The sequence below is a fragment of the Cynocephalus volans genome, chromosome 8 (genome assembly GCF_027409185.1).
Source record: "Cynocephalus volans isolate mCynVol1 chromosome 8, mCynVol1.pri, whole genome shotgun sequence".
NCBI lineage: Eukaryota > Metazoa > Chordata > Mammalia > Dermoptera > Cynocephalidae > Cynocephalus > Cynocephalus volans.
Window position 1 is genome coordinate 96,324,703 of NC_084467.1, and position 12,574 is coordinate 96,337,276.

Genomic DNA, 12,574 nt, shown 5'->3' on the forward strand with positions numbered 1-12,574 from the left:
CTGCCCTCCATCCCTGGGATGGTGCTCAGTCCATGGCAGTTGCTCAAAAGATACTGGTTTCCCTTCCCTTAACACTCATTACTTAGAGCTGACCAGAGAGATCCTTTGTATGCAAGGCAAGCAAACTTTTAAAGCTTTTTTTGTAGTAATATTCCCAAAAGTACTTTTTCATTTGCAAATCTGATTACCATAGTAAGGTGCTTCCTCACCCCCCACCCTGGCCCATTTGGGCATTGCCCTCTCTCTCCCAAAAGTAGCACCAGCCTGAGAACTTTGCTGAAGACACTACAAATTCTGCTTATTCAACCCAAGCAAAGGTCCCATGATGCTGGAGAGTGAGCTGCTGAGTAAATGCAGACAATGTACATCTCACCATAGTGGTGCTTCCCAAACTTTAATGTGCATACCAATCACCTGGGAATGGTGTTAACATGCAGATTCTGGGTCCTGAGTTTCTTCAATTCTAATAAACTCCCAGAGATTGTTATGCTGCTGGTCTGCAGCCCACACTCTGTGAGTGAGGCTAAACAGCATTTTATAAAGCACTTCCACACCTGCTATGCCTTGGATCTCATCACAATGAGGGGAGGTAGATGAGAAAGGTATTATCACCTCCATTTTGCAGATGAAGAAAGTACGGTTTGGCTAGGTCAAGGTCACATAGCTAGGTGGGCAGAATTGGACTTAGTCCACACTCTTTTTAATGTACTCAGAACCTAATCCTGTCCCCCAGCAGACCCTTGAATGCTGTCTGGGCTCCTCAATAAGCATCACCTGGCCTCTGGAACTGACTCTTAATTTCTGCCTCCATAGACCTCCACAGTCAGTGATGGCAGACACAGAGAATAAAGAGGTGGCCAGGATCACATTTGTCTTTGAGACCATCTGTTCTGTGAACTGTGAGCTCTACTTCATGGTGGTACGTTTTCCTTTCTTTGTCCACTATGAGGCTTCCAGGGGAGGGTTGGCTCCATCTGCGCCATTGATGTGTCAATGTAACTGACACCCTACTTGCAGTGATTCCACAGAGGAAGGGCCTGGACTTACCGTCAGGTACTTCACAGTTTAATGTGGGTCGGACCAACTCTGATGGCTCCCAGGGTGGCAGCAGGAAGCCCCTCCAGCCTTTTTCACTTGTCTTTCCTGCATTCAGGGCGTGAATTCTAGGACCAATACTCCTGTGGAGACGTGGAAAGGTTCGAAAGGCAAACAGTCCTATACCTACACCATTGAGGAGAATGCTACCATGAGTTTCACCTGGGCCTTCCAGAGGACCACTTTTCATGAGGCAGTAAGTTCCTCCCCTTCCTCAGACCCCCAACTCCTAGGAGAGACCCTTTGAACCCAGGAGAACACCTAGCATTAGCTTAAGTATGAGTCTGAGGTTTGGAATGCAAGGGTTAAAAGGATCTTAAGGAGTCAAACAGAGAACTGCCTAACCCAGCCCTCTAAGGGTCATCTAGCCTTGTCCAAATGACTTCCAGGGAAGATGACACCATAAGTTCCTTAAATAGCCTGTCCCTCTTTGCAGTCCCTGCCCTGAGGACATGTGTGGTGCCAGACCTGTTGTAGTTTTTAATTACAAGAACTCTGTGTTTTATTTTCTTAACTCAGTAATACATGTTCATTGAACAAGACTTAGAAAATAGAAATGAACAAAAAAGAATAAAATGAGCCATAATCCTTATACCCAGAAATAACCCAGTCAACGTCTGGAATATCTCCTATATAGTCTTTATTTCTCTACAAATATATATTTTTTCTTTTACAAGGAAAACACGTGTTTTTTTCATATAACAGTATCTACTTCATATTTACCTAATGGTACTTAATATTTTTATACATCGTTTAAAATGGTTCAGTCTTGTTTTTAAATGACACGAAATGCACATAAAGAGCCACTGTTAAGTGAATAAGAAGAGCGGTTGCTTCTAAGATTTTACTCAATTATCATAGGATAAAAGATTAAGAAGTACTTTGCTATTTCCAAAGGACTCGATTGTTGCTGCTATCTAAGACTTCCATCCTCTCTCTCTTGTTTCCTTGTTTCCAGGGCAGAAAGTACACCAATGATGTTGCCAAGATCTATTCCATCAATATCACCAATGTCATGGATGGGGTGGCCTCCTACTGCCATCCTTGTGCCCTAGAAGCCTCTGACACAGGCTCCTCCTGCACCTCTTGTCCTGCTGGTTACTACATTGACCGAGATTCAGGAATCTGCCACTCCTGTCCCCCGAACACAATCCTGAAAGCCCACCAGCCTTATGGTGTCCAGGCCTGCACGCCCTGTGGTCCAGGAACCAAGAGCAATAAGGTGCCAGCAGTCTGCCCAGCATCCTAAACCTGGCCTTCTGGTTGGATGGCTTCAGAGGGTGCTGGGTCCTGGATGGGGTTACTGAAGGGCTGATACCCAAGTGCTCTCCCGAGCGTCTTCCCAGGTTGGAGTCCTGGAGAACACCCATCCAGGCTGTGACTGAGGATGGTGAGTTCTTAGCAGTAGGGTTTAAGTCCCAGGGTTCAGAACTCAGTCATGGACAAGTCTCTTCTTCAGTTGATGGGTAAGGGAAATTGCTGACCATCTGGTTCAGAGGGTTATTTGGCATCTGTGCAGAGACCTGAAGGGAAGGAATAGTGAGGTCTGTGTTTCAAAATTTAGCCTAGTCCAGTCCAGCCTGTTTATCATGGGAATTTGCCTCCTCTTCTTTGGGAAGGTAACCCAGCCTTTGCTGGAACATATGGTTAACTGGCATTGCCGTCTTCTATCCACTTACTTCTCGGCTTTACAGGTATAAAGGTTCCTTTCTAAAGTGGAAAAACACTGTTCTTTGTGTTTCCCTATGTACTTTCGGCCCCTGAGAAAGTACATATGACTAAAAAGCTCTTAGATATTCATTAGTGCTTTTAAATGAACTTGTAATTTTACTGATCACAACCACACAGACACACACCTGTAAAGCATTATTTATATACTCTGAGAACATTGCTCAGTTTGGCGGTGTAGTAAATGCAATGATTCTGCAGACCACTGGCAACTGCTTTTGGGAACCCTGGACTTTTGCCACACCTTTTTCCCTGGAGCTCTCTCTGCTGCTATGGGAGAGAATGGCAGTTGTGTGAGGCTGCCACTGAATGTGGACCCTAAAACAGCAAAGAATGGGTTTATGAGAAGTAAAGCTCCTTTCGGAGTTTAATTTCCTACAGAAAACTTGAGAAAGAGGAAGCAGGGTTCAGTGCGTTTTAAATGTGGCAATGGGGTAGGTGGCAAGACTTGTAGTTTCTCTTCTGCTGTCCTGTACACCCTTCTTCTAGTTAGTACCTCATGTCTTCTGCTTGGAAGTAAGAAGGGCTATGCCAAGAGGGTACTATAATTTAGGCACAGGGACAAGGCTATAGAATTTGACCAAACAACCTACTGAAAAATAACGGGCTTGGGTTTGCATATCATTTTCGTGCTAATAATTGAATGGCAAGATGTACATAAATCCCACTAGTGCCTGTTTCACTTCTTTTAATGACCACCCCCAATCCTTACTTCCTCGTCTTTCACCCCATTTGGGCTGTACCAGGCTCAGGAGAAAACTGTCACCCCTCAAGGCCCTGTCCAAACAGCCGGTCTGACCCGATCCCTCTCCCCCTCAGATCCACTCTCTATGCTACAACGACTGCACCTTCTCACACATCACTCCGGCAAGGACTTTTGACTACAACTTCTCAGCTTTGGCAAACACTGTCACTCTGGCAGGAGGGCCAAGCTTCACTTCCAAAGGGCTGAGATATTTCCATCACTTTACCTTCAGTCTCTGTGGAAACCAGGTAATGTGTGCACATTGACAGTGTGAGAAGTGAGGAAGGGAAGCCAGTGGGTCAGAGGCCAGAGACGGACTCAGGAGAAAAGCTAGAAAACCTTCAGGCAGCAGGGGATCAAGGAGGTTAAAAGGTTTTTAAATGATTATAATTCTCCCTAAAATTAAATCATCTGGATTATAAACATTGAGGAAAATAAAAATGTTTCAAATAAGGTATTTATTTACTCTCACCTGACTTTTATTCCCTCAAAGTGACTGTATAAAAAAATATACAGGAAAAAGGTTCCCACTACCCCCTTTAAAAAGCAGTCTTCAGTAATCACTGAATTTGTCCCTCATTTTCTAGAGGCTGGATAAAATAAATTGTTTGTAGTTCATCTTCATGTATCTTTGCTGACAGTGCAAAAGTAACATGAAAGAAATGGCAAATGTTTGAGTTGATATGCTAATTACCCTGATTTGACCAGTACACATTGTATACATGTATCCAAATATCACATTGTACCTCATAAATATGTACAATGATTATGTGTCAATTAAAAATAATAATAATGAGGGCTGTCCAGTGAACTCAGTTAGTCAGAGCACCATGTTGAGAACACCAACGTCAAGTGTTCTGATCTCTGTACTGGCCAGCTGCCAAAAATTAAAAAGTAATAGTAATAATAATAATGAAAAAAAGAAACAGAACAAAAATTTTAATAAAAAAGTAACATGAAAGACTTTAAGAAAAGGAAAGACGGTCACCATCAGCCATTTCATGCTGCTGCAAATATTTTGGATCCAGGACTGGCCAGTTAGCTCAGTTGATTAGAGTGAGGTGTTATAACACCAAGGTCAAGGTTTGGATCCCCGTACCAGCCAGCTGCAAAAAAAAAAAAAAAAAAAAAAAATTGGATCCAAAATTCAAAGGTAGAAATGTAAAGGGTAGTCCCACCGCTACTGCACTTGACTAAATAGCAAACAAGCCATGATTAGCGGTTGGAAAGTTCATTTCAGATGTTACATAATAAAGAGCGTCATCAGCATTTGCACCCTAACTGTGACTATGTGTGGTGGGAAGGCCTTTACGTCATACAGCTTCTATCCCTCTTCTGCAGCATGGAGAGAAGTTTATATGTGTTTATACAGAGAACTTGTCAAGAAATAAACTAATTTATGAAAAATTAGAGATAGGTGGACTCTACTTGTTTTTAGAGGTCTTTGAAGAGGTTAAACTGAAGCCCCAGATGTAACATGTAGTGACAACTCAGAAAAAGAAAATAATTAAAGTAAGCCTGATGTAGGGAAAGTTTCATTTACTGAGTTGGGAAAGAGTGCAGATGGGAAATTTGGCGAGAATGTGTCTTTTTTTTTTTTCTTTGCTCCTTTATTCTTTTCAGAAACCCTTACTGTACACTGTCACACTATTGACCCTCAGTTCAAAAACAAAATATTATAATGTAAAGGTTTCCTTCTGTTCTCAAGTTCTTCATCTACTTCTTACAATCTAGAAAAAAGCTAAGAGACATGAGATTTAGCTCCATTTGTAATAAAACTTATAACATTGAAAATGTTATGTTATAATTATTTAGTTCGCTTAAATTTAAAATACTGAACAAATGATTTACATTAGCAAACAAGTTATATACTGATATTCTGTAAATTTAACATTCTTGAAGGAACAATATCTCAATATTTGCTTTATTATAAAAGCTCAAGGAAAGAGTCTCAATTCGCACCATCTTCCAGACTTCTACACAGTGAGGATTGTTAAAGATTGAAGGAGAAAGAAACAAAAAAAACTGGGAGCCCAGTGTTTGGGCCAGAGTTCCAAACCCTAGGATACCTAGGCTTCATTTTTAGCTTTTCTTTCTTTCTTTTTTTTTTTTTCAATTATTTAAATGTCTTGTCATTAGACCTGGGATTAATCACTCCACCACAACATACACTGGAAGGCTGAAATTTTAGATGTGAAAAAAACTGTTCCCTGTTAGGAATTCCTCTGTGCTCATTCGCCTTTTCCCATTTCTTCCTCCCCATATCATCATCCCCACAACCAGGGTAAGAAAATGTCCACATGCACCGACAATGTCACTGACCTCCGGATTCCTGAGGGTGAGTCAGGTTTCTCCAAATCCATCACAGCCTACATCTGCCAGGCAGTCATCATCCCCTCAGAGGTGACAGGCTACAAGGCTGGGGTGTCCTCACAGCCCGTCAGCCTTGCCGATCGACTTATTGGTGAGTAACACAGCTGCTCCATCCTTGTTTGAGTGTGTATGTGCATGCGTGTGTGTGTAAGAGAGAGTGAGGCTACCAGGCCAGGAGGTAAAAGGCCCCTATGAGGGGCCCAACCTCCTGACCTCTCTTTTCTAGTCCATCCTGTGTTCTGAGTGCCCTTGGGGCCTCTGACAAACTTTTGGTTCACCCATTAATGAGCCATTCTGGAATGTGATGAGATGAAGTAAGATTGGATGTTGTCAGGTATTGAAAGAATTGAAGTAGTTGCCAGCTAATGCTACTAGTGAGAACTAATTAGGAGCTCTAATTTGGCAGGGGTGACAACAGATATGACTCTGGATGGAATCATCTCCCCAGCTGAACTTTTCCACCCGGAGTCCTTGGGAATACCGGACGTGATCTTCTTTTATAGGTGAAGATGAGAGGCCAGGTTAATGCAAATGAAACCTAGGACTCCTCCACTACTTCTGTGGCATCCCTCCCTCCGTAGCCACCTACTACTTATAAAGCCAGAACATGTCTGAGGTCTAGGAGATCTGCCCAGTCATGATAGATAAAGGCTGGGTGTTCCATGATCCCAGCTTCTTGGGTATTGCTAGGGCAAGTCTGCCCTGGAGGCAGGGAGAAACATTGGCTGATCTACAGAAGACCTCCCTTCCAGCCTAAGGAGGCTCCAGTGTACGCTAGCCATGCCTTTCCTAGGCCAGTGTGTTCCCCCTTGACTAGATCTCCTGATTCCCATTCTTTCCATGTATAAACCAAGGCCTATGCACTCCCTGTGTGTCAGGCTAGAGCCCAAGTCCTGACTTATCCAGCAAGGGAATTATTCTATGTTGACTTCACTTAGTGGCTCTCCAATAACATGGTTGGGTGACTTGTCCCCCCACGGGGGCTCACTTTCTCTGCAGGTCCAATGATGTGACCCAGTCTTGCAGTTCTGGGAGATCAACCACCATTCGCATCAGATGCAATCCACTCAAAACTGTCCCTGGAAGTATACTGATGCCACAGTAAGCCTTACAAAGGGGTGTAACAAAGGCCAAAGTCTCCTTTCCTTGGACTTATTCCATCCCAAGAGCCAGAGATTACTGAAAAAGAGAAAATAGTTTGAAATCCATTAATGGGCTCTTGGGGCACAGTCATGTCCCCAAACCCTGAATGGGGCAGAAGGAAGAGTCAAAACTACTTCCACATTCCCATTATGGTGGCAGCTGCATAGCACAACAGCTAACAACTTGAGCTGAGAGCCAGATTTGAATCAGATTCTCCACTTACTAGCTATGTTATCGTGGATACATTTCTTATCTTCTCTAGGTTTCTTTTTCCTTATCTGTAAAATGGGCATCGTAATAAGTTCCCTAAAGGAGTTGTGTGAGGATTAAATGAGACAGTGAGACTTTAGGACTTCTTGTGGTGTCTGGCTGTTATTAGGATTAGTAAAGTTTTAGGGGTCCTAGGAATCTCTTGCAACTAAAAGATACAATTCTGAGTTTCATAGCTGAGTGCACTAAATCAAGAATTTCCAAATTAACATGACCACAGGATACCACCTCTCTTCTTTTTTCCCCCACATATCACCAACTAACACCTTGATGGGTACTAGTGTCTTGAGGAAGACAGTTTGGGAAATGTTGCTCCTAAACAGTAACTGATCAGGGGAGCAAAGCTGACTGAGCAGTGGTGTGGGAGTGGAAAATCACTGTTCTTGCCGTTGTAAACTTCATAGTAAAGTTCTTGCCATTGTAAACTTTACAGTAAAGTATTTAACAGATATCCATGATCTGAAGTCCATTCCCGAATCCCACATCAACTCCAACCCCCTTCACCCCTGGAAGATGTATCAAAATGCAAAACGTCACATGTCCATGGGGAGGACAAGAGCCTCTGAGGGGTTGACAGAACATCCATGCTAGAGCTCAGGCACCCTACATTAACTCTCATCTGATGTCAGCAGAAACATAAATGGGCAGAGGGTGGGGAGCCTAGTAGAGGCTGGGAAGGCCTCTTATCATCAGGAAACTTGAAGATCAAAACCAGTGTTGAGAGCTAGTTGGAAGCATCCTGGTAGGGCTATCAATCTGGGCAGGGAGAGGATGAATCAGGCAAGCTGTGAGACAACCAGAGGCCTCCAACCAGATCTTCCCCACTGGCCCAGTGAGTGGGAGCTCAGGTCTCCTTTTTGCTTTGCTAGCACATGCTCCGATGGCACCTGTGATGGCTGTAACTTCCACTTCCTGTGGGAGAGCATGGCTGCTTGCCCACTCTGCTCAGTCGCTGACTACCACGCTATCATCAGCAGCTGTGTGGCTGGGGTGCAGGTAAGTTTCCCTCTGAATGGGGACTTCCCAGGAGAGAAGGGAATGTGAGATCTGAGTTCCTTGTTTTTCTTGCCAACAGAAGACTGCTTACGTGTGGCGAGAACCAAAGCTATGCTCCGGTGGCATCTCCCTGCCTGAGCAGAGAGTCACCATCTGCAAAACAATAGATTTCTGGCTGAAAGTGGGTATCTCTGCAGGCACCTGTACTGCCATCCTGCTCACCGTCTTGACCTGCTACTTTTGGAAAAAGAATCAAAAGTACATGATGGGGTATTAGAGTTTGGGGATGGACAGGAGTAGATCATTGAGCAAACAGAACATCTGAGAGTATAAATTAATGGGGCATCTCTCAGGAGTTGGCCACAGACCCTGTGACTCTGGCTGGAGACTTGTTGAGCCATTTATCTAGGGTATGTCTTGATCATCCTAACTCCTGAAGAGGGATGGGTAGCATGTGGCAGTCTACAAATGGCTGTTAGATTCTCAAAAGAAAAAGATATCCTAAATTTGTTATTAATTATTAACAATACAAATATTGGCTTTATGATTTCGATATTTCTATTAAGCTTTGAGATCACCGAAACTGATCTCTGAACTGGGAACCAGGATTCTGTCTATATGCCCAGCCCTAATGCCATTTTGCTGTGCTTCAGTTTCCATACCCATGGCATGGGAGTATCTGTTTATAGCCCAATCTCTCACCCTCGTTCCTCCTCATTCCTATATTTCGGTGTCTTGTCTTTCCCATCCTCCTGTTTCCTAGACTGGAGTACAAGTACTCCAAGCTGGTGATGAATGCTACCCTCAAGGACTGCGACCTGCCAGCAGCTGACAGTTGTGCCATCATGGAAGGCGAGGATGTGGAAGATGATCTCATCTTTGCCAGCAAGAGGTCCCTCTTTGGGAAGATCAAATCATTTACCTCCAAGGTAGGAGGCCTGGCCAGTGCACTCAGGTCAGCCTGGAGGGCTGGAGAAGACACCACTTCTAGGACACTGAATGGCCCTGCACTGTTCAGGGACAGCTACTCTGCTCCCTACTCTTCGTGGTATTCTACTCTCCCACCCTGAAAGTCATGCCTTCTGTATTTCCACACTAATACTCTTTCCCCTGGGGCCCAAGGTTGCTCTTGACCAGGCTCCTTCTCTCCCAACATGCACACCAGTTGGTGGACTGTTTGGGCCTTTTAAAAGAATATTGAACCATCCATATTGTAAGAATCACCCTTCCCCCCACTTTTTTTTTTTTTTTTGGAGGGGGGAAGAAATGATCGCTAGGATCAACTTGTGATACAAGTGAGGCTCTCCTTTGACCAGTGGAGGGTGCTGTCCCCCAGGTATCTGGGCCCCATCCTATGGAGGCTGAGTCATAGCTAAGTCTAAGCTGTTCACCACTGAGTAATTCTGAGCTGGGAGGGTTGGCTCTTTGTGGGTGGGTGAGTGAGTGTGAAGTTCATAAATGCAATACAGACAACACTGGCGCTGGGCGTGGGGCCAGCAGAGAGCATCCAAGCACCTCCTCCAGGGCTACAGCCCTCTGCGGCCCCACTCTGCAGCACCCACCCTGACTACGGCCCTAAACCACTTCATCCAAACAAGTGTGGGTGGGGAGAGTGGTGAGAGGGAGGAGAGGACCAGAGGGATGATGAAGAAAGGATGGCGGCTAGGTGTCCAGATTGCCAAAACTTGTTCCCTTTGTGCTGACCTGCCGGGGTGACTCCCTTGGCCTCTTTAGTCCTTGATATTTTTTTTTTTTTTTTAAAAGATGACCGGTAAGGGGATCTTAACCCTTGGCTTGGTGTTGTCAGCACCACGCTCAGCCAGTGAGCGAACCGGCCATCCCTAGTCCTTGATATTTTTTACCAATAGAACAGTTTACCCTGGGACCCTTGAGCATACTGAGACTTCTAGAATTTAGCAAAGATGCAAAGCAAGGGATTTTTAAGATTTTTCTTATTTTCTGACTGACGATGCAGGGAGCAAGAAGAATAGAAGGTATCTCATTTCTATGTTTCCACAAAGCCACTGAAAACAGGAATTCCATAAGTGTTCCTTTGTCCCCCAAACTTGCCCCTGTGCAGCAGCCAGCTCCTGTCACCATCTCTTTCAGAGGACTCCTGATGGATTTGACTCAGTGCCATTGAAGACATCCTCAGGAGGCCCAGACATGGACCTGTGAGAGGCACCGCCCTGCCTCCCCTGCCTTCTTGCCTTGGACATCACCTTGTGAGCCTGTGGCGATTTGGGAGCCAGCCTCCTGGAACACCCATGGCTGGAAATCTCTTCACTGTGGCCTTAACAGAAGAAGTTTGAATTTCAGATCTCTGTTTTTTTATAGAGTACCCAAACCCTCCTTTCTGCTTGCCCCAAATATGCCAAATACACCCACGCTTTGTATAACATTCCCTTGCTTGCATCTTGTTTCCCCAAAGGGTCCAGCCGCCAGAGCCATAGCTTCGTCTGCCCATAATTCTCATAGCTCCGGAATGAAAATATTTCTCTCTTCTCAAGTACAGAAACTACTTCCTCTGTCCTCTTACTTGAGGGCAGAAACATCTGGGAGTTTTCCTTATCATATGCCCTTAGCTCATGATCTCTTTAGGAGAGAGGCTGGGTGAGGAGGGTCTCAGGGTTCCCTGATGGACAATCTTCATGGAGCTTGGATTAATTTCTCCTGGATAATCAGCTCAAACTGAGTGTAATGGATGGTCTGAGGGCAGGGCGAGTAAGGCCTGGATGAGAAAAGGCTTGATAAGCACAAAGAGAGGCAATAAGGAAGGGTTTTTTGTTTTGTTTTGTTTTGTTTTTAAAAGATGAATGGTAAGGGGATCTTAACCCTTGACTTGGTGTTGTCAGCACCACACTCTCCCAAGTGAGCCACGGGCCGGCCCTTTGTTTTGTTTTTTAAACCAGGTACCTCATTCCCTTCTTTCAAGTAAGTGATAAATATTCTTACTGAAGCCAAAGGAGAAAGTGCATTGAGAAAATGCCTAAAGCCCTGGTGTATCTATTCTCATTTTTTTTGTTTTGTTTTTGTTTTTACCTCCCACCATCTCCCTATGACACTAAAGAGAACCAGGTAAGCCCCCAAACTCGGATGTTCTAACTTTACCCTCTGTTGGCTTTTACCCACATAGACGGCAAACCTTTACAAGTAAGGAAAATTCCCCATCCTTGAGTGCCTCAGTCCTAGAGTCTTGGGCCATATCACAACACGGGGTATCTTAATTTGAAAGAACACGAGGAGGCTGAGATTTTAATGGGGCCATACTGGGGGATCCAGCCCACAATAGCATGGACCTGAGGTGGCCATAATATCTGCTTCTAAGCTTAACCCATCCACTCAGCCATGGAGTAAATAACTTCCAGACCGGTTAAATAAGGAATTGAATTGCAGGCACATACTCCAGCTGCAGAATCAGACCAGTCTTCAAGGAAGGAAGGCTAGGGGAGTTTAACAAGGCGTTCACCAAACTGGGATACTTGAAAAGACGTATCCTTCCCTTTTTCCTGTTCTCCTTTCCTTTGTGCGCTAAAAAAATTAAGACGTCTGGTTCCAATTTCTGGCAACATTCCTTTTGAAAGGTGAGTGGATTGGGTGTCCTCTGTACCCCTTTTTCCCATTTTTACACCAACCATAATCAATGAATTTTAAGTATCTAGAATGGAAAAACCAGAGCAAGACTTTAAATTACCTTTTTCTTTCTGCCATTGGCAATTTCCCCTCCCTCCCTATCAGGCTAGAATGACCATTCCTTTGTCAAGCCCCAGTTGCCCATGGTTTGTGCCTCTGTTCTTTCTACAGTGATTATTTGGTGACCATATGATAGGTATAGAATGGAGACAGTGTTTCTAAGTGGTCTGTCTGCCACAAAGTGGTTTGCTCATCTGACTAGCCATTGCTGCCCTGGCAACAAGAGTCAGTCAAAACAGGAGCTGTGCCATGACTTCTGGCCATCAGTAGCATCGGTGATCGTATGGAGTCCCTCTGGGTCAATAAATCTAGAAGCTTCTCTTTGAGTATCCAAATTCTCCCTATTTTTATGGGAGGCAGGCTCTCAGAACCTGTGGCCATGTTGGAATTTCCCCCAACAAATGGTGATATGTAGCTCCAGCCTAAAGTCTTCTGTAGACTCAGCAACACCTTGGCATCTGACTTCCCGCTGAATGATTTTCTTTTCTGACAAAGGCCAAAGAAGGTCCTTAGACTATCCTGAAAGCAGTA

General features: G+C 44.4%; 1 protein-coding gene across 2 annotated transcripts in view; it reads left to right on the forward strand.

Annotated features, from left to right (window-relative positions):
• The window catches only part of ELAPOR1 (endosome-lysosome associated apoptosis and autophagy regulator 1), an 86,641-nt gene extending 76,113 nt beyond the window's left edge, over positions 1-10,528 (forward strand). For both annotated transcript variants that reach the window (XM_063105377.1, XM_063105378.1), the window contains 11 exons: positions 814-919; positions 1,154-1,291; positions 2,054-2,317; positions 3,643-3,816; positions 5,852-6,032; positions 6,348-6,444; positions 6,941-7,042; positions 8,224-8,350; positions 8,430-8,608; positions 9,114-9,279; positions 10,460-10,528. In XM_063105377.1, coding sequence (XP_062961447.1) covers positions 814-919; positions 1,154-1,291; positions 2,054-2,317; positions 3,643-3,816; positions 5,852-6,032; positions 6,348-6,444; positions 6,941-7,042; positions 8,224-8,350; positions 8,430-8,608; positions 9,114-9,279; positions 10,460-10,528 — 1,603 coding nt within the window. The remainder of the gene's footprint in view (positions 1-813; positions 920-1,153; positions 1,292-2,053; positions 2,318-3,642; positions 3,817-5,851; positions 6,033-6,347; positions 6,445-6,940; positions 7,043-8,223; positions 8,351-8,429; positions 8,609-9,113; positions 9,280-10,459) is intronic.
• Positions 10,529-12,574: the final 2,046 nt, after the last annotated feature.